General features: G+C 38.1%; 2 protein-coding genes across 2 annotated transcripts in view; both read left to right on the top strand.

Annotated features, from left to right (window-relative positions):
• The first annotated feature begins 1172 nt into the window (after positions 1–1172).
• On the top strand, positions 1173–12085 carry LOC130187576 (interleukin-6 receptor subunit beta-like). The gene is made up of 16 exons (XM_056405289.1): positions 1173–1445; positions 2698–2967; positions 3066–3192; positions 3287–3471; positions 3569–3681; positions 4770–4793; positions 5053–5209; positions 6256–6335; positions 6507–6723; positions 6847–7011; positions 8265–8366; positions 8443–8586; positions 8679–8819; positions 10339–10423; positions 10579–10660; positions 11506–12085. Exons 1-16 carry the CDS (start codon positions 1382–1384, stop codon positions 11908–11910), a joined length of 2361 nt encoding a protein of 786 aa, XP_056261264.1. The 5' UTR covers positions 1173–1381; the 3' UTR covers positions 11911–12085.
• Positions 12086–13143: 1058 nt separating this feature from the next.
• rngtt (RNA guanylyltransferase and 5'-phosphatase) overlaps positions 13144–22475 on the top strand; it is a 92556-nt gene continuing 83224 nt past the window's right edge. The window contains exons 1-6 of the mRNA XM_056405429.1: positions 13144–13570; positions 15151–15260; positions 15356–15459; positions 15557–15645; positions 20247–20322; positions 21882–22131. Of these exons, the coding sequence (XP_056261404.1) occupies positions 13507–13570; positions 15151–15260; positions 15356–15459; positions 15557–15645; positions 20247–20322; positions 21882–22131 (693 nt within the window). The 5' untranslated portion in view covers positions 13144–13506. The remainder of the gene's footprint in view (positions 13571–15150; positions 15261–15355; positions 15460–15556; positions 15646–20246; positions 20323–21881; positions 22132–22475) is intronic.

Below are 22475 nucleotides of genomic sequence, written 5' to 3' on the forward strand. Positions count from 1 at the left end.
AAAGTATTAGTGAAACTGGTCAGGAAGAGGTTAGATGTGTTTTCTATTTGTATTTTAGTATCATCAAATGCCTTACTAGGCTACCCACTTGAAGAATTAGAAAGAAACAATTAGTGCAGTGATTCACTCACTTCTCCAAGGCCCTTTTAGCTGAATGACCCCTGGTTAGGTGGAATGGAGCCTGCAAACTGAGACTGAGGGTGGACCCCATGCAGGCTATCACTGAGGTGTTGATCCTAATTACTGAGAAGTGGCTAGCAGTAGATTTCCCCTGCTATGTTGTTGCATAGAAGAACTCAGAGGCTAGCATTACTGCCCAGTAGACCTGTTCTTGTGACTGTGTTTGGGGGGCTCTTGGCATGAGTGTTGATTTGTTCAAACTCAAACTGTGCATTCATTTCATCAGTGATGGTTCTGAGTTAGTTAATCAATTTTTGGATGTGAATAGTGCAGCAACTAATGATTATTTTTCTTATTGCTTAATCTGGCAAGTATTTTCTAAATGAGAAAATAATCATTCCCTAATGGCTCAACCCAGATGGCTTTTCTTGTCCAACTAATAGATCAGAACCCAAAGGTATTTTCTCAAATATTGTAGGCTATATGACAAAGAAAAGCATCAGATTCTTATGTTTAAGAAGCTGGAATCAGAGAATGTTTGTGATTTTTACTAAAAACAAATATTCTATTATAAAAATAGTTGCTGGCTAATTTTCTGTCCGTTGACTAATTGATTAATAAACTGTTCTTTATTAGTATTTTTTTTTTAATAAATTTCCAGAATAAGCAATTATGCCTAATCTGTGGTGCAAACTAAAGGGTTTGTACCTTTGATCCCAGTCTGACATGAATTATTTTCCGTGGTAGGATGTCATAATACTGCAGTACTGAAAGTTACCAGGCAGAATTGTATTGTATTTATTAGATCCCATTTATGGTAGGCTACTTTAAATTTACAGTCTGTCTTTTGTGAAGTCGTTTGCATACTTCTACACATTTTGTAACCAAATATTCTTTAGGGAATTAGGATTTATTGTCTGACTGTTGCTTGTGATTCATAATTCATTGTTTCAGCTTGACACTCATACGTTGCTCCGACATTACACAGAAACGATTTATCAAAGTTTCAGAAGCTTTCGTCAAATTACTTCACTTCCTCTTAGCTCGCTGTGCCTACTGTTGTGTAATACCTCCCGTTTATTTCGAGGTTTTCTTCAGTTCCCGTTACTTGGTACAGAGACAGACTTAGTGGGGAAATGCGGTGCAGTGTGGGGCGCAGTGTGCCGTTACAGTACCGATTTTAATTTTATCTAACGGGTCTGGATATCTGACGGCTCTCAATGTATCTTAAAAGGCGCTTTATTTGAGTCCTGGTAATAGGATGAAAGAAATGTATCCGTCCCTAGCCATATTTATTCTGTTTTTAATCTCAACCACTTGTAAAGGTAAGTAATACTTTTATATTTGGTATTTCTTGTAGTGGATAAGGCGTAATATTAAAATGCACAGGTTCTGACTGGTCAAATTCAGTTGTTGGAGTTCTGGGAAATGCTCGTTTTGTTTTGGTTTCATATCATATTGATCACTATGGTTAACATGGGGTAGTAAACAGGGATCAGCTTTGAAAAACACTATATAGGCTACTACTTTACCTCCCAGGTGATAATTATTATTCAAGAATATATTATTTAGAATAACCACAAACTATAGTTTTTTGGAATAATATTGCAAGAATTTCAAATATTAAAGCATTTCTTGTTTTAATGTAAATGCAGGTCTGGTTCTATCAGGCAATTACATGTGTCTAAAAAACTATTACAGGATATAAACATAACGTAATGTAGTCCTCTTTGATATTCTTTCTACGGGTTGTGCTGTAGCTTTTTAGTTAAAACATGTTTTTGAATACTGCAGTACTGAAACATACTTGGTAGACTTGCCAAAAGGAAAATTGCAACAAAAGAACAACTTTTGCTGCAGATGTTGTTAACAGATTCAATTTTGTTGATTATTGTTGGAAGGATTCACCAGTTTTCATTACAACAGATGAAAGCAGGAATAACACAGGGAGAAACACAGGGGATTAGAGTGAAATGCAGATGGAGAGATGCAAAGACAGACCTGTAATGAAGTCTGCCGCTTCAGTCAAACAAATGGCTTATGAGAAGATGAGACAAGCAGGGGTCAAAATCAGTGAAGGCAGTCCAAAGTAGTCAAATAGATTGAATTATCTCAATTCCCCATATAATGGGGAAAAAGCCCAAACACAGGGAAGGCAGCAAGAATCAGTGAACCAGGATTGAAGCACTCAGTAATAAACTTACTAGACGCTCACAGGAACAAAACATAATGTTCTAGCAACTGAAAAGTGGGACGACTGGGGCACCGTGATGGCTCACCTGGTAAAGTGCATATCACTGTGGCTCAATCCTTACCGCAGCGGCCCGCTTTGGAATCCATCTCGGCCTCTGTGTTGCATGTAAAAGTGTAAAAATGACTAACGAGATACAGTGTGTTAATAAGTTAGTTTAATAAGTTCTACTGGCTCCTGCTGCTTAGGGGCAGCTAAGTCTTGGCAAGTGAATAAGCATATTTCCTAAAATATCAAACTACCCCTTTAATGTAATGGTGCGTTACATCATTAGGAATTTCAGTTACATTTTCAAATGTTGAATAACGTTATCTTTTTTCCTGTAGGCCAGCAAGCAAACACCTGCAATGTTGCCCCGAAAGATCAGTACATTGAAGTGGGATCTGATACTGAGATAGTGTGTGAGACTTCATGTATCCGGGGCAACATCTATTGGACACTGAACAACATACGCATCAATGAAAGCTGGTCAAACACTATCAACTCCTCCCACACAGAACTGTCACTGAAGAACTTCACTCACCACAGTGCTACATTACAGTGCCACAGTGCAGATACTCGCCAAGTCCTTGGAGGAACCACCATCAGAACCTACAGTAAGAAATTATTTGTTGTACTTATATCGTGACATTCTGGCTGTTGATACCTGCAATAAGATGAAATATACCTTACTGGTTACTTGCTTTTTTCACAGCAAAACCAAGCAAAATATCATGCATGTGGCATTATGATAATCAGGAGGATGCTGTTGTACCACAACTGTTCACGTGCAACTGGGAGCATCAGAATAATTCTTCACTGAAAATAAGCTACTCTGTGCTGTGAGAGGTTTTCCTTTGTGTAAGAATTATTGCAGAAATATTCATTTTCTCTTGTTGGTTTTTATACTTAATATAAAACATATGTTTCTTTCAGTGTCTCTTCGTCACAAGTTAACCAGAGTGAAATCTGCAACTCACATGTAACCACATGCACGTCCAGAGATATAGATACAAGTGATAAAATACATTTCATGGGGAATCTCATTGTTACTGTGAGAGCTCGAACTGCGGCTTGGGAAGCTGACTCCGACCCTTATGAATTTGACCCCTATAGCATATGTAAGTAACATGAAGTAAATTTTATTAAAACATGTATCTCTTTGCATTTTAACATTGCAAATTCCTGCATTTTAATGTGCTGATTATATTCCCTCAGTGAAACTGATCCGTCCACAGTTAAAGGTAACTGTCTTGTCTGATCATCTGCTGGTTAAATGGAATTCGCCAATACCCCAAAGAGAGAATCACTGTCAAGTCAAATTTGCCAAGGTGTGTCATTTTAATTACTAAAGACAACTGTTGGTCTCAGATGTATTTGCTGGTAGCAACAATTTCACTGATAGTAATCACAAATCAGAGAAACATGACCATAAGTTTCATCATCCCTCAGGCCAGAAAGAAACAAAGTATCACACAATAACACGGTAATCAATGCAGCAAACTTATACCTACAGTTCATTAGAGAAAACCTAAAAAGACTTAGTAAATTAGCAGATACCTAGAATGAGCTTCTTGCTCTGTTGTGAATGTTAAAATGACTCAAATGACTCAAGAGAACCAATTACCACTACAGATCTGTGTCATATAAACAAGCTTTTTAGGCATATCCCTGCTAAACCAGAAACAGTGTATAACAGTCATTGTATTGTAGTCATCAACCCACAATTGCTTACAGCTGAGCACAGGGCTATTTTGCTTTTAATTCCAGGTTTGAACAGTAGTCCTGTTCTCTCATTTTTGGCTTTAGTTGAGACCAAAACTGTATAGTTAACTGCCAAAATATATAATAGATAAAGGTGCCTGACAATATCTGCTTGGGCACAGATTTAACAAAATGGTGGCTATAACAATGTCAGTTAAAATGCAAGTTGGCGTTGCTATGGCGACAAAATGTTGAACTAAAAACCAACCATGCTGGCAGAACATTGCGGATAGATAGATAGATAGATAGATAGATGCTTAATTTGTCTCCTAGGGGAAATTAATGTGTCCATTAGCTCATTGTTGATAATAATTGAGGTCACTCTCAATATTCTGGGTATAAATTCTGTGTGAATCTTGCATTCTTTGAACATTTGCACTGCGAGCTCTGATGTGTAACTTGTTCCCTTGCTGCAAGAATAAATATCCTACTCTTATAACTTTCAGATTCCTGAATTTATTTGATAATTTTCCTAACAATAATAATGATGAAAACAGTTAATAATAAATAAACAATAATAATTAGATAAGTCCACTTCCTTTGGCTGAGGTGTTGTATAGCCTGATGACAGTGGGAACTTGTTTCTTGTGAAATTGTTTCTTAAATACCCCTCATGGCTAATTGAGGCTATTTTTGTTTCCCTTTTCTCTTCCAGGCTGTTAGTGATGGAACTCCAGAGGTAAGAGCCACAATTTTCCCTTGTACAGGAATTTCAGTTTTCATTGTCTTATATGGTGGCGTTGACGTGAATGCTTTGATAACTTTGATATGACACTAAAGAAAGCTTTCAAAGCACAAAATGTTTGTTTAAAATCTGCCTTAGTACATTAGTATAACTTCGATGGTGAAAGATTATTTCTTCAGACCTGGACTTTGTAGGTCTTCCTGTATTTGAATGAACGTTTCTAACTGATATTTTTCCTTTGCTTTTTTTCTAGAAGGTGGTCAATAAGACTCTAAACTCTATGTACAAGGTGGAGCTCATTGAAAAAATGGAATCCTGCTGTACCTACAAAGTTTCAGTCCGCTGTGCTTTGGTCAAGGCCCCCTGGAGCGACTGGAGCCAGGAAAAGACGGTTCTGACGAAACTAAATGGTAAAAACAATGTTCGCTCAAAACTGCATGCCACAATGAAGAAATCTGGACCGCTATTTTTCCAGCCACTGAGAATGAATTACATCACCATTTATACTCACTCAGAACCATTAATTGAAGTTAATGATAACATATGATAATTTGATGCACTAAGAAAGGAAATTAGAAATGGACATCAGAACTGATAAAAGTGCATTATTATCTACAAATATGATTTGAAATAGCTCCAAAGTTTGAGTTTATAAATGTGAATGTAACTTGGCTGCAACAATAATTAAGCAATGAAATGGCACCTCTTTGGATCTGCTCTCATGGTCCCGGTGCCCATGAAGATCAGAAACCATACATTCATGACAACTTAAAGATGTTCATACTTTGTTACCAGTTTAATTAGAAATACCTCCTTATAGGTTTGAAGCCCTTATATATTGTAGATATTCACAACAGTGACAGGTCTAAGGAGGCCACTAATTGTAAATCGAGAATTTTCACTAAAGTTTCTAGTGGGAAATTATTGAACATGCGTCATGTTGGCAACAGTCATAGTTACCCAAATCAGACCATCCCCACTGGTTCTGAGAAAACATAGAGATCAGTGGGAGCTGCTAAAATATGACACATTTAAGACGCATGGTGGGGTAGACTTCAATGAGATTTTGCACGTAATACAAAGTCAAATGTTGAGTGTATGTGTGACTCACATTGCTTAATGCCACCCAGAGAACTGATAACAGATGATTCCAGATACTCATCAATGAGTTAATAATTTGTAGTTTACATGTTGGGTTTAGATTCGCACGATCTTGTGTTACTTTCCGGAATTGGTACAATGACAGAAAACCAAAAACAAATAATGACAGAGAGAAATCCAATAATTGTTTTGCAGCGGTTTCCATAGTTCAAAACTGTTTTGGTCTGTGTTCCTTGTGAAAAGTGGTAATGTTCTGTTGTTTTTGGCTTTAATTTATACCAAAACTGTTTAGTCAATTGTTATTATATTTCTCTATGTGTATTCCATTCTAACTGTTTTGAACATATTTTAACAGAGAGTGATATCCAGCTGCAGCTGTGGAGAAAGGTGGCCAAACAGAAAAATGGAGTTAGAAAAGTTCATGCCATGTGGAGGGTAAGCAAGGCTCTCAATGCTGCCTTTACACAGTATATTGAAATTCCCTTCCTTCATTCCCAAACTTGTAATTCAATTCATTTCAATTTCCAACTTTACAATCTACATTTCCTAAGAGACATGTTCCCTGCATTACTTCTTGACCTAAAGTGCTTCAAACTGTCTACATAGGAGATTCCTCCAACATGCCAAGACACATTTACCTACGCTATAAAACAGATTGCCTACAAGGAACACACAACTGGAGTCAGTTATACGGATACTTTGTGCAGCAGTTCACCTTGTGTTGTTGATGTGAACCAAGAAGCTCACAGAATAATTCTCACAGTCTTCCGTAATGAAACCCTGCTGGCCAAGGACTCTGTTTATGTTCCAGCCGTTGGACAGAGTGAGTTTTAATGTCATCGATTTTATCTTTTTTACTGGTTAACAATTTATGAATCTTCGCCCTAATGCATGTTAGTGGTCCGGTATCAATCAGTTCTTCTTTTCACTTGATATCACTTGGCAGGCCTCCCTCAAGTTACTGAAGTCCAGACTTCAACCATGGAAGGTGTTATTCTGGTCAGCTGGAAGCCTCCTGTTCAGCCTGTCAGATGTTATATGATCGACTGGACCCACAGTGGAAATCAATATAACTGGAAGGAGAGCAAATACACTAACACATCACTGATTGGTAGGTTAGACAACAGACATGAAATGGTAGATGGATGTCAGAAAGAGAGATGGATATTGAATAAATACTTTATGGGTGTCCACTTGAAAACCTGGAATGAGTGAGCCTTGTGTATGAGTCATTATCGAAACCCATTGCTGATTTGTGGTCTGTGACTTGTCTTTCCTCATCTAGGCATATCAAATAATGGATGGAGTGGTGGAGAAAGATGTTTAAAAGCTGCTCTATAATGCATTTACTGGAAAGATCTTAACATCTCCAAATGAGTTTTCGAGAACTATTACTCACTCTGGAGAGATGTCAAATGCCACAATTTGTTGTTTTGCTTTCCTGTTTAAATCAAACAAAGGAACAATGGTAGGAAGTAACTAAGTAAACGTAATTCAGTTTAATAGAATTCAGTTCACTTTACTTGGGTATTTCCATTTTATGCTACTTTATACCTGTACTCCAATGCATTTCAGCGGGAAATGTGCTTTTTACTTCACTTTATTTTACAACTTTAATTATCAGTTACTTTTCAGATAAAGATTTTATTAAAACGATTTGATGATATGCTTACATAAAATACAATACAATAATGTGGGACATCTGTTCACATTTCAGATTTCGCCTCTAAACTTGTCAGATGGTTTCACTTAACTACAGTAACTGCTTGAGACTAAAGCCATGCTAGCAGCTGTGTCAGGCTTTATTTTGACACTGCAGTGCTTTGAGTGAAATGCTAACATCAGCATGCTAACATGCTCACAGTGCCTCTGCCAACGTGTCGATGTTATGGTTCTCACATTCCATTCATGTTTCTGCCAGTGCCCGTATTTGCCTGCTTTGCTTGTCTTTACTTGAACATTGCGGTAGCGACTCTTTGCCTGCTATCATTGACTCAGTCGTGCTTGAGGGTCCTGAGTTTTCTCAAAATATCACAGTAGGTATATAATGTTTACCTTAACTGGAATGTCAGGGGATTGCTAAAGTCAAAAGGCTTTGTCCTCTTGTGACCATGAATGTCTTCACAAAATTTCATGGCAATCTATTGGTGGTCAATGGTTTTTGAAATATTTCAGTTTGGACTGAAGTGGTACCAGACCAGCAGTCTGATAGTCAGTCGGTCTACCACTTCGGCCATCAAATTTTGTGAAAATGGAAGCTAAAAAGCTGAGCAGGACCATTACTGGAAAGAGAATTAGATCAATGGCTTTAATGTGTTTGCCTCTTCCTTGTAATAGACTTCCAGAACTTTCCTTTCCTTGCAGATCTCCTGGATAAGAAGCCATACAATATCACAGTAACTCCCCTCTTTGATAACAAGACAGGTTATGGCACAGAAGCCCTTCAAGTCTGCTCCACAGTAGGAGGTAAAACCATTCTTCAGACTTTTTCATGATTCTCAAAAAATATATATTTTTAAATTTAAAAACATGTACTTTACAGATCCAGGGAATATCACTATTGTCAATGTTCAAGCTTACGACAAAAGTGCCAATGTACGCTGGGATACAAAGTCACAGGAGGTATGCAGTGATGCTGTAATCAACTACACAATCTTCTACAGTGCTCAGAAAGGACCAACGCTCAGTAAGTCCACCACAGTATTGTATGAAGTTTTCACATGGATTGAAGTGATTTATTTCCTTTAACATTATGATATTTCTGTGGTTTTCTTTCAGATGTTACCGTAGATGGCACAAAGCATGACATATTTTTAAAAGATCTGAATCCAGGCACCCAATACAGCGTCTACATCATTGCCACAGCTCTTACTGGAACTACCAAAAGCAGTGAGAGGCTCTTTGAAACCAAACGATTTGGTAAGTACGCTGTAAGGGCAGAGGCAATTGCTGGTTTTTGCAGAGCAAATGTTATACATCTTATTCCTAGTTCTATGAGTACAGCTGCAGCCCTCATAAATGTGTATATTTCCTTGGCTGACAGGCTGCAGGGTTTCACCATTAGAAATCTTAGAGTTGCACAGGTTAAGGCATAACAGTGCAACAATGTCAAGATGTGAACAGGTTGTTGAAGAAGAGTGCTCCATCACCTGATAGTAGTATTCTGTCCTGATAGAGGAGGACAGTTTTTCTCACAGCACCTGTTCAAACAATGACTTGCAGACATGGCCACTATGAGGGCAGCACCTCCACCCACATCATGTTTGCGTACCATGATATGATTATCTGCTGATGAGCCAGCAAAATGTCTGAAGCTGCACCAAGGGGCTTGTTTTGCTTTACTGTATAAAGGAGTAGCTTGGTTGGGTAATACAGGATGAGCCTAGGAGAAGTTTGATACCTTGCTGTGTTTAGTTTGGCTTTAGACATCAAACAGAGCACATATACTGGTGATACATGCCTGCTTTGGCATGTCAGGTAGAGATCTTCACAGCGGCAGCTTTCTTTTAAAGTGAGACAAAATTTTAAAAGAGAAAATAGCACTCTCCCTCTTACAAGCAAAAATTTGAACTTGCATTACTTGGTCTGGTAGGACCAAGCTTATGGTCAAATATTGAACATTAGCTAACATTATTATCCCCTTTGGCTACACACCCTGCTGTAGGTTCTACATTAGTGTTAAATGTTTTTAACACCCCAGACCTGGTGGGCCACAAGGGAGGGAACATGCTTTGTGGTCACATTCACAAGATCCAGTCAAGGTCATTAAATAGGCACCACCGTTTTTTTTTTTCCCTTCTGGCAAACTGTGGCAGGTATCTAGGAGTCCAAACAAACAAGAGACTCCTGGATGCCAGCAGCCGCAAGCTGAGTTTTAGTGTTATGAGATCTGGGAAGAATAAGAGGTAGTGCTGAGCAACAGAAGAAAATGAAGCCTGTGTAAACCAGAACTGACGTTTTCTGTCTAAATATATGTGTATATATGTTTGGGATTGTAAACCAGTATGACTTTTAACTCCCTAAAACTTGTTCATTTCTGAAATTACATGAGACTATCCAAGGATTTAAAAAAACAAAACATATGAAGTAAGTGTTATTGGATGAACTGTGGCAGAATTTACTCTCCTGCCATATTATTGGCTGCATGATTTATCTTAACCACTAGTTTACTCACATTATTACTCATATTACTCACTTACTACTACTACTCATTCAAATGTTATCTTGAGTAACACAGAGATCATAAAAACCATCTTTGTAACTTTCAGTTACTCAAATCATCATGAATCAATCATGAATCATCATTGCTTTTTCCAAAGGTGAAAGTGTGTTTTATGCAGGAATACCTTGCAAGCATTTCATAGAGGTTTGAGGAGGTGAATCATTTATTGTGCTCAATGAACTGCTGCAACATGATTTCGTCTTTTGTCTATGATAGATCCGAGGCTCCTCACAGTGCTCAGCGTCTCTGGAAGCATCGTTATAGTTCTTGTGTTGTCTCTTGGATTATGCTGTGCCATTCAGTAAGTTTCAATCTTTCAGTGTCTGTCATGATATGATAAGGATTGATTTCAAATGAAAACATTGAACCAAGGGCACAGTGTGATTAACCCTTAATTCATGACCATGAAACCTTAAAATTTGTTTCTTAATAATGGTTCTCAATCTGCTTTTTTAGGTGGAAGAAATTCAGGGAGAAGCCGGTGCCTGACCCGGGCCTCAGCTCTCTGGCGTTGTGGCCATCTGCAGACCATCAAAAGGTGAAATGGGAGGAATGAATTGCATCATTATAAAAGTGGCTGAGGCTGTGAGACGATTAAATTATATTAAATATTATATTATATATAGTTATATAGTTATTTGTGATCAGGGGAGGAAAATAAGATATAAGTGTTTCTTTATACAGGGGGTGGTCATGAAAAAGTATAAATAAATTGCAGTTATATTTATCCATGATCCACTGGGCCACAGCCCCCCAAGGAGATTTTGACAAGACACAGTTGAAACTAAATATCTTTGTGGTTTTGGACTATTCTTTGAACACAGCTAGCAAGTCGAACATTCCACCTAGGGAAAAATACCCACAATGCTTTTCATCATGGAATGCAAGTTCCAGCTAAAGTCAACCCCAAATTTCCACAAAAAAAAAGCATTATTTTCTCTATCATTTTTCCATGGGCCTCCTGGTTTTTATGGATATTTCAATGTTTTTCATGCCTGTTTTCCTTCTGTTTGTTATATAATATGTTTCATTTTTGTTAATTAAAAAAGTTCAGTAATAATAATTATAATAATGATGATAATTCCTGGACAATATATTGAGGAAATAATTTCACTGTCAAAGGTTGCTTTGGCCCCATTGGTAACCATGTCTGTGTACAGTTATTTTGCTACAAACACCTTGGTCACTTTTCCTCTGGTTGATCAATGGTGTTTCATGATGACGTCTTTGATAAGAGTTAAAATCTGAACATATGGTTTTAGATATCATGATTCTGTATCCTAGGTTTTTTCCTTTGAAAAAACAACTGAATTATCTTCAGTTTTCAAACAACAACACCTTGTGTCTTTTTTTTCTTCCTGTCTGTGTAAATGTTTTCCACAGGGGATCTGCCAGGCATTCACTAATCCATCTGAAAGTAACTATGACCGGGTTTACATAGAGGAACTTCAGCGAACGTCCAACCCTCCACTTGCTATAGGCTGTAACCCAGCCATTGAGCAAATTGAGGAATACACTGACCCAGCCACAGTTCTTGCACCTGACATACAGAATGAGAAACCAGCTGAACTTGTACAGACACAGCATCTGGGTTCTTCTGAGGAATCCACAGCCTTAATATCTTCCGAGAACGGCACATTTAACCCTTATCGAAGTCAGGGTTCTGTGGAAACTGTGCCTGCTAAGATGAGTAAACAATATAAGTGCCTTCCAGCAAAACAAGAAAAGACAGCACCAGTGACTGTTTACGTCACTTTGAACATGTTTGAACAAGGTCTGGGTCAGTGAGAGCAGTTTAAACAGACCCATAACAACAATCCAAGAATCAAGATATGCCAGTATATCAGCTCTGAATAAAGCTCCTTGGTTTTGTCCAGTGTGGAATGGAAGTAAAGAAAAATAATTATAATCTCATCCCCCAAGTAATAAAAATGTGTAAATAAAAGTACATTTTGCCACTATGCTTTATTGATACAAACATGTTATATTTATGTGCGTAGTAGCAGCTTTTCTAAGTCAAGCTGATGTATATACCTGATGTAAGAATATTGAGTTAAATGTATATGCCTCTAGCATATATTTCTAACATTCAGCTCTGTGAACAAAAATGTTTTTGTTTTATGTTGAGATGATCTTTTACTGAGTAATCACACACCAAGATAATGCAGCAGAGACTGAAATAATGTAACATATATGTACATATAGCCTATGGTTTGTAATATATGATAAGTCTGTGACAGCATGCACATGTAAATATGGGAAATTGATATTTCGTTGTAAACATAATATTTGCTATGTATTATCATGGGATTTTCCATTGGTTATCACTGATATCCTCACTTGTTAAAGAGTAGTAAACTTGCTTGAGACAACAAAGTTGTAACTCACTGCAGTACTACAGCAATAATCTTAAATGGCTCAAACTTTATTAAGTACCAAAGGACATTGTGACAAGCTATTTTGCAGCTCAGTCCTCAGTCTGATGGGGAGTCAAGCTATCTACCTCCCCCTGTAGCCTGGTAGAGTGAATGATTTTTGCTCATTCATTTCATACTGTAGTTTTTTGAGTTATAATAGTAGCTACTACAGGTGACCACTATGAGCCACAGGTTATTCACTCTAACTGATGTGACACACACACACACACACACACACACACACACACACACACACACACACACACACACACCACACACACACACACACACACACACACACACACACACAATTATGTTGGCTTAAAATCTTTTGATTGACACAATCAAACACGATATAGAATATGTCGATTTAAAAAAAAAAAATCACTTTTTCTGTAGCCAGGATTGCAGTTCAGCTTCAGCTTTTCCAGAAGCCAGTAATGTCAGCAATGTCTTCAGAAATTGCATGGTCTAGTTGATGTTCCTTTTTTCTAGAGGGCATCTGAAGGGATGATCCTAAAAGATAACTGTAGGAGTTTTGTAGTTTTGTGTCCTCTCTCGTGTATACCCGCAGGGGGCAGTAAGACGCAGGAAGTCATCTGAAATACAAACATTAACAACCAGGAGAAGTATGCTAGCTAGTTTAGCCCCAAGCTAGCTAGCTAGCTCGATTGGTGACTGTAGTGGATCAAAAGAAAACTGACTCGATATATAATACCGTGTCCGGGATGCTGACATGCGGAGAGTGGAAATAACATATGTGTCGTGTATTTGCCTGCCGGCCCGTCAGGAAGTTGGCCGGGCTTAAATTTGTTGGATGATTCACTAGAATTAGTAGCTGAAGGCCCCTGAGTCCGCGGTGCTTGGGTGAACGACAACCGGACATTGCCGCGATCTCAGAGAGGGAGCATCAAGCCACAGGCTAGCTATTTACCAACGACACATTACAGCGAAACCTCTCCTGGACATGTCACACAACGGACCTCCTCCTCGATGGCGGAATTGTCCGAGAAGAGGACAACCTGTGGCAGGTAAGCGAAAAACTAATAATCCAGTTAACTAGCGTTAGATTAACCTGCTTCATGTACGTAGTGCTGTTGCTGCTAACGTTAGCTGCGTGCCATGTTTATGATGGTAGAGCATGACTTGTCTGAAACCTTATAACCTGTTTAACCACCTATTAAATTACTAATTTCTAATTTCTCTAATATGACAAACAGCGTGTTGCTGTCTTGGTCCATTCTCAGTCGCACAAAAAATGTTAGGTTAGCATCACAAAATGGCAATGTTACTGAGCAGTGTAGTTTTAACATAAGAGCAGCTTATTTAAATGAAGCGGTGGTTGGTGTGAATTGGATTGCCGACTTAATTGAATGACACCAGTGAATGTATTAATTGCAAACTTTTCTTGTCTGTGTGTACGTTTGCCATTTATTGTGAGGCAAACTTAATTTGCCATATTTTTAAATGGAGTTTAGTATGACACTGTATTCGGGCGCGCGCTGCTTAGCCGAGTTGGAACCTGTGGCTAACGGGTTGTCAAAGCTTAACTCTTCGCAGACAAACGTTGTATATGCCAGGTAGTAACTCTTATTTACATTTGAACTAAAGCGGATATTGTGGGCTATGATTCGTTCATTTATTTCCCAACAGGAAAAAGTGCTTTAGGAAAGTGTTGCTGAGTTGGCTAGCTTCGTTGTCGAAGCATCACGTGTCAAAACAAACCAGAGCCTGTAGCGTGGTGTGCAGATGCTGTGTAGTGGTCGTTATCCATGAAACCCAGTGTGTCTGTACATGTTTACTTGAACACCGCATTGCCAGACTCATCTTTACTTCACGTTTGCTTTACACGAGTGCATTAATTTAGACAGGTATTCATTTTCACGGCACAAATATTACTTTTAAGAAAGGATCTATTGTCAAGATGGGTCCAGAGTCTTATTGGATATTAACTTAGTTAGATATCACCATATATACGAATTATTTGCTGTTTCATGTTTGATTTAACACGACCACAATTCACCTCGATTTTTACTTCTACTATTACAAACTATATTCCCAGGGCAAAGTAGGCAAGTTCCTAGGAGCCCTAGACTCCCGTGCTTACCTCATATTTAGGTCTACATATTTTTATGAATCACAAATTTGTTTGAAATTTTTACTAAAGTGCAATATCAGCAATGTCAGGTCTTCCATCTTCCACCTGGTTTCGTTCAGTCTACTATCATGGAAAACATGGGAAAATAGCAAGTATTCACATATTAAAAACTGGAATATTTGTCAAACTTGTTGCCAGTTCTTTTCAGGTAATCATTTAATCAAGTAATCGTTTCTGGGTTCCAGTGGAAATAATCAAACTGCCATATGTAACCACGGTCGAATCCTTACTCCTTGGACTCCTAGAACGTTAATTTTGCCGTGACCTGCGACCACACTGGATTTGTCAAGTGATGTTTTTCTTTTCTTTTTTTAAATTTGATTCGGTATGATAAAGTGTGGTGATCATGGCATCTGTGGACAAAATGTTACACTGTATTAGACTGGGCATACTAGGAGTGCAGAGTTTTAAATTAGAAGACCACTGGTTCATTGCTTGTGTTTTCCCTTATAGGAAAATTCCTGCCGATGAAAACAATGTTGGGTCCCAGATATGATGACCAAGTTGCAGAGGAGAACAGGTTTCACCCGAGCATGCTGTCCAACTACTTAAAAAGTCTCAAAGTAAGTAACTCCATGATGACTGACTGAAGTTCTGAGCAAAGTTTAGAAATTGAAAAACCCATGGCACACCTTGTCCTTTTTTTGTCTTTCTCCAGGTGAAAATGGGTTTGCTCGTGGATTTGACGAACACTACTCGCTTTTATGACCGCAACGACATTGAAAAAGAAGGCATAAAATATGTAAAGCTTCAGTGTAAAGGGTATGAGTGAAGTCACTGTCATGAGTTAAACTAATTTGTAAGCTGTTGCTCATTCAGAGGTAATCTAATAAGTCTGATGTCACTCTGTTTCTTTTAGGCATGGGGAATGCCCTTCGAAAGAGACGACTGCAATGTTTATCACGCTCTGTGAACACTTCGTAGAGAAGAATCCCACAGAATTAATAGGTAAGGAAACCATAACTTAACAGTGACATCACTTACATAGGAACCTCTCCTTTCACAGATTTGATAGTCAAAAAAGTTGGTATGGCTGTGAACATGTTTTTATATCAATGCCTTGGGACATCGTGAATTTACAGTGATATGAAATGACAGAATCAAAATGATTACTACTATATTTACTCTGTGTAATGTTTTTGAATCTGAGTTTGAGGCAATAATAGCCGTTACTACATGTTTTTATTTGGCGCCAAGTTTGTTCCAAGTTTTTGAATATTTGAAAATATTTTGGAAAAAGATGAAATGATCAGTTCCCCTCCCAATGAAGACTCAACCAAATCTTTTTTTCTCATATAATGGATGTGAGCAAGATGTTCGAAATCAAAACAGAACTTTTCTTATTTCTTTGAAACATTTCTGAGTTTGTTTAATCTTTAATCAACAGAAGATTTAGTAGTAAAGATTTAGTAATATGTAGGTTAATGTTAGACAATAGTAGACTTTATTTCCCAACTGATTTTGAATGGCCAAAATCCCTGTTGTTCAGTGAAAGAAAACAACTGGATTAGTGTTTCATGTAGTTTAATGTTAAACATTTAGAACAGGAGAAACCCTCTGCCCGTCTCTGTCCTCAAGTCCTAAAGATTATATGAATGTGACTGAAACCCATGAGGTTTTATGTATATTGCCTCTGCTCAGTGAAGAATATGAAGATATATAAAAGTAGACTTTAAGTATAATATTTAAGTATAAAAACCAGCTGGCACTGTGAATGACTTTGCAGTGTGCATTATTTTCTTCAACCTGTTGGAAGATGTTTGCCTCAGCAATAACTCATTTATATTTCTTGTGATGTTTTACCACCCCCCGTTTTCACTCTACATTCAAGCCTCCAGTGATCACACTCAATGTGAATCTTAATGCCTGAACAACATCTCAAAAACCTTGAATCTTAAGTAGGAGAACCTGCAGCACTTTTGCTTTATTTCTAAAAACATAACAGTAGATCTCTTATTGTGAAGTTAACACCATTTTACAGTCTCCTGTGAGGGGCTGTTCTTTAGTACATTTCCCAGTATGCAGGGTTTACTATGGCGTGACCATGATATTCCTATAGGTAGCCTAAAGTGTCCTTTCATGCTATGAAGTTTAGTTCACAGGGACTATACAATATATCACTAATACATTTGCTCTGGTGGCTGTGTAGTATCCGACACTTTCTGGCAGCTGTATTTATTTTTAAAAGTTTGTAAGTAACATCAATATTAACATCATGATATTATTATAAATGATGGCCTTAATCCGTTCTCTTGTGTTATTCATTTCTTCCAAATGAGTTCTTTTATGGTCATTTGTGAAGAAATGGCTGTTTTTTTAATGTGATAATATAAACGTATGAATGTTTTTCCTCATTTGTTTCTGGTTTGATTTTAGAAGCTTGAACTAATGCTGTTCTTACTTTGCTTCCATGATACATAGTAGAGTGTGAAAGGTTGTTTTTGAACGTGAGAAAACGACTGAAAAAGCTTATAATTGCGCCTTGAATTCAGGTTATTTAGTGACCGTATAGAACATTTATTGTATATTGTAATGTTTGTCCAGAGAGTGCTGGACTACACTGGCTTATTGGTAGCATTACCCTATGTGTCCAGCAGAGAGCAGCCTTACTCTAAAATTGGACCGGTGCAAATGGGAGTGAAGTTAGGCTTTATGTTCACACTTTTTTTTCAGTGCTTTTTTTTTTGTAGTTCTTAGTTATCAGACAGCTTCCCAGTGCAACCAGTATAACCCAGTAGAAACCAGCTGTCTGCTCATGGTCACAGAGTAGCTCTGTGTTGCAGCTGAGGGTTAAATGGCTGTCCCAAGGTTTGCTCACATGTCACTGTTGAGCTGCATTTGCACTTCTCCAAACGTGCATGGCTGTCAAACAAACATCCTTAAGAAAATAGTCTTGTGTAATTCACCATATTTTTGGTTTCATAAGTATGTAGGAGTTTCACATGAGAAACAGCACTTCTCTCCCACAGAATGGTGTGTAGGTGATTTCTAGGTGAAACCTGGCTCAATAAGGTTTGGTTTAAAAGTTAATATTGTGTAGATGTCCACATGTGGGCAGATTTTTTTTCACAATTGTTCCAACTGTATTGTATTTTTTACAATAGTAAAAGTACATGGAAATTGTATATCTAGGTCTGTCCATTACTCAGCTTATTATAAGTCATCAGTATATGGTTAAAAGTAATATTTTTACTCTGCATAAATGAAGGTGATATGAATGACAGTATCCTGATTGATGACATTTTCAGTCCACAGCGAAATGCACACAGCCTGTATTCAGAAACTGAGCCTTAAAAAGAGCCGTCAGGACTTCTGTAACTTTGTGATGTCACAACAAAGCCGTCACCACTCTCAGCCATGCCTTAAGCCCAGCCCATCCAGACCCACCATCCAACCTTGGATGGTGGGTGAGTGTTTATGCTATATTTTTATTCAGTCACTCAGAAAACAGTCAGCCGATCAGCAGAGAGCTTCAGAGCCTCTCTTCTCACCGACCTGTTGTTACTAGAGCTCTAAGCCCGAGACAGGAGATGTAAAACCAAATTGAGATGTTTTTCTGTTCTTACAACCACATCTTCAAATAAAACACACACAGGAAAAGTGAGAAATATGGGACCTTTTAAGATAATTGTGCTCTGTCAAATTATACACCCAGTTGGCCGTTAATTAGGTACACAGAGGTAAAACTAATGCAATCTGATCCAACCAGGAATCCTCCCTGCATGAAAGTTATAATGTTCATTTTTTTTTTTAAACTGTTTTAGAGACATGATGATTAAACTTTATGATCACAGAGAGGTGTTTCTGTTATTTAGCGTCACTGATGTAAATGGGGTGGACAATATAACAGAAACACCTTTAACCTCCTAGGACCTGGCGTCCACATATGTGGACCTCACATTTTTGGGTTCTCTAGCCCACAATACTAACTTTTTCTCAACAAGGGCCTGGTGACCACATATGAGGATATTATACTGCCACTCAGTAATCGAAATTTAAAACTAATGTCCTCATATGTGGACATCATTTTTCTCAGGTCCCAATCAGCCTATATAGCAAAGAATAGAGCTCGGGTCTTAGGAGGTTAAGTATAATGCAACTCAGTTCAACAGCATCACAAACTGCAGCCTCCAAAACGATCATACAGCTGAAACAACACCTCTCTTAAACAGTTTCAACAAAAACTGAGAATTATAACCATCACGAAGAGAGGATTTATTGGAGCACTGTATTATTAGACTGCATTCGTTTTTAGTTAGGTTTATTTAATAAACTGCCAACTAATTGAATGTATTATGAATAAAAGGGTTTTAATGAATCTCACTTCTTAAATAATTATTCACGTGCTCCCTCAATTAGGGGCTTATGGGTGTCCTGGTGGAACAACAACTTTTTTTTTCTCATTTGTCCTGTTTTTAAGCAGCTCATTCACTTTTTTCCAAGTGTAAACAAGTTCATTTGGAATAATACTGTGCTGTGACACAATGCCTAAAGGCAGCCTGAGGGACCCTATCAAGTACACATGGATATTGAAATTGTGCTTTTACACCACTGACAGCAGGGTGCTCTCTTATACCAGCATCTTCTAGTCCTATCCAGATCTGCTCTTAACTGCTGGCTGGCTTGGAAATCGGACTGCTCGGACATCATAGCAGAATGTGTGAATGTCATCTCAGCAAAGTCCTGCCTTTGGCCAGCTGGTGATTAGGCTTTGTTGTCTCTGCAGTACACATGTCCAAATTAGACAGTTGGGCTGGTAAATGTGATCCCTGTGCTCTGACATTGGTTCATTTTGTCTTCATTAGCGTTGGCGTTGCCAGGCAAACTTCCTGTGCAGTGGAAGTATGAGAGTCAGATGGTTTGATTTTTGTGTAGTTTGAACCTTGCTGTGCACCTGCTTGTTTGTGAGAACACCACTCTGTTACAAAATTTGGAAGTTATTTTTTTCTTAGTCGAAATAGTGAACACATGACTAAAACCTTCAGGGGGCTTTTTGTGGCCCTGGAATTCAGATTCTGCTTTAAAGAGCACACTTTCTCTCTTTCTGTTTTTCTCATGTGCCTTTTTCATCCACTTTTAACCTCTCTGAATGTTTCATCAATTTCTGGGTCTATTCTGTGTGTGCTGTGGCTGGTGTCGGGCTGATCTTTTTGATGTGGGTATGAAGGCAGGGTGGCCCTCTAAGGAGAGGTGGATCTGCCTGTGAGTCTTTTGATTGTGTGACTTGATGCCCCCGCTCAAAACAACCTTAGCACATCTTAAAGAGGACTGATGTTATTGATGTGAGAGGGGAACTTGGATAAGATTGTGCTAAACCACAAGGCTGTTGAAATAGTGACGCCTTGCTCAGATTATGTTGCATTAAACTGATTGCGTAAAGGCTTTGAGGAGAGATATGAGAATAGATACACTGCTGATGTGACTTTCAACATATTCTATCAATGCAAGAGTGTTTTTTAAATGGGTTAGGTTTAATATAAATGTAAACTTAAAGTTGGATTCTGAGATTCTGAGTTTTTACTACTTTTTTTTTTTTTTTTCTCCCAAAGGTGTTCACTGCACGCATGGCTTCAACCGGACAGGCTTTCTGGTATGTGCGTACCTGGTGGAGAAGATGGACTGGAGGTAAGGACTAACCCCCTTCTATCACTCATACAGCTCGGAGTGCAGTTTGACCATCTTCGCAATCGTCTTGCATGATAACACAAACTGTACACCACTGCCACTTCAACATGAAGCTTCACAAAGAAGCTTGCTGGTCAGCAGTGACCGAGTTCATTTCCCCACGACAGAGATGTTTAAATAATTTACAGCAACGGAGCAGAAGTGGGGTGGGTGAGTGGGTGTGTGTCTTTACTCAGAGGTGGAGCAGCAGTCTGAGAGAGCAGAATCCCTGGAAGCTGGTAGACTGATAAAGCCCTCCCACCACCCACTACTTCCTGTGTAATGAATATTCCGTGAGCATTTACAGCCCTCATCCTGTATCATGTGTTGGGAGATAATTCAACTATCAAATGGTCAACACTGGCAGATTTTTTTGCCTTTATTTTAGTTTTTTGTATACATACAGTCAGTGAAAAAATATCCACCCTAAACATGGAGTAAATCATGATTAGGGCTGCAACAAAAAATAATTTTCAGTACTTATTAATTTGCTGATTATTTACTCAATTAATCGTTTGGTCTATAAAATGTCAGAAAATAGTGAAAAATACCCATCACAATTCCCTGTTGCCTAAGATGTATTTATGTCTTGTTTGTCTGACAAAACTATTCAATTTAGATCTGAAATATTTAGTTGATTAATGACTTATCAATCGACAGAAAGATAATTGGGCACTATTTTGATGATCAGTTAATCCCTTTTCAGGCACAAAAGCTAACTGTCCCTCTTCTGAGCTTCTGCATTGTGAGGATTTCCTGCTTTTCTGTTTTATATCATTAGAAATTAAAAGTTTTTGGACAAATGAAAAGGTTTGACTACTTCATGTTGGGACCATACGATTGATACCTTTCTTTTTCATATATGATAGTAAACTTTGACGGTTGGCAGATAATATTGAAACATTTGACAACATCTTCTTGGGCTGTGGAAAATTAGAATGGGGATTTTTTTTCACTATTATCGGATATTTAATATACCAATGATCAATCAAGGAAGTAATTGGCAGGTTAATTGATGATACTTAGTCATATTTTATAATGAATATAAAAATAACTCTCTAGTCTGAGTCTTTAGTTTTTTGATTTGATGAAATTGTTGCAAATCATTTCCTGACAAAAAAAGCAATAAATAAGATGAAAATGTTTTTGAGTCAAGTTCATTAACATAAATAAGAAAAATTAAGGACCCTAAAATTGATCCCTGAGGACCTCCAAAGGGAAGCTTATCATAATCTGAGGAATATTTTTCAATGTTTTTTTAATTCCCATAAACAAATAGTGTTAAACAATACTTTTTCCTTTTGTACTGAAATATTACAGTAAAATTTGACATCTTTTTTTTTTTTTATCAAGCTCTTTATTCATATCATAATCATGAAGTAATTGTCAGTTGAAGCCTTAAATACCATTGACTACCTTTTTAGTTTTGTTCAAGATAAAACTATTCTAAAACTGTCATACAAATGAAAGAATAAACCTTTGTGAAAGATGCCCTGTCTGTGTTTTCTGTCTCTTATCAGTGTCGAAGCAGCTGTGGCTGCATTCACCCAAGCCCGGGCCCCAGGGATCTACAAGGGAGACTACCTCAAAGAGCTTTTCCGTCGCTATGGGGACGAGGAGGACGCGCCCCCCGCCCCTGCACTGCCTGAGTGGTGCTTCGATGACGACGAGGGGGAAGTGGACGATGACGGTAACGCGGTCAGCCAGGAGTCGGGCCCCAGCTCCTCTGGGTCAGCGCCCGGCAAACGAAAAAAAGAGAAGCTAAAACTGGTAAGACTTGCATGGAGTTCCAGGAAATGGACTGTTAAGCAGGAAATCCACTGCCCCTCTCTGCACGACATGGATCTCATGCAGGGTGATGCAGGGTCTTCAGGGACGATTCCCTTCTAAGTGATAAGACTCTTATGTTCAACTATATAAAATAATCTAGCAAACTGAATCTTCAAATTTAGATAAAATGAAGCATTACATCTTCTCAACTGCTGTCAAAGGTATCATTTTGGTTAGATATAAGCTGTATCCGTCTTTATGTAAAGCTTTCATCACTGCAGTTTAGTGAAATTAGAGGTGTTGAATCATCTCCAGTTGCGTGTAATTAGGTTTGCTTTCTACAT

The sequence above is a fragment of the Seriola aureovittata genome, chromosome 19, assembly GCF_021018895.1.
Source record: "Seriola aureovittata isolate HTS-2021-v1 ecotype China chromosome 19, ASM2101889v1, whole genome shotgun sequence".
NCBI classification, from domain to species: domain Eukaryota; kingdom Metazoa; phylum Chordata; class Actinopteri; order Carangiformes; family Carangidae; genus Seriola; species Seriola aureovittata.

Coding starts and splice junctions, on each gene's coding strand:
- LOC130187576 (XM_056405289.1), top strand. CDS start 1,382: ATGAAAGAAATGTATCCGTCCCTAGCCATATTTATTCTGTTTTTAATC. Junction 2,968..3,065: donor AACCACCATCAGAACCTACA/GTAAGAAATTAT, acceptor CTTTTTTCACAG/CAAAACCAAGCAAAATATCA. Junction 6,336..6,506: donor AAGTTCATGCCATGTGGAGG/GTAAGCAAGGCT, acceptor CTGTCTACATAG/GAGATTCCTCCAACATGCCA.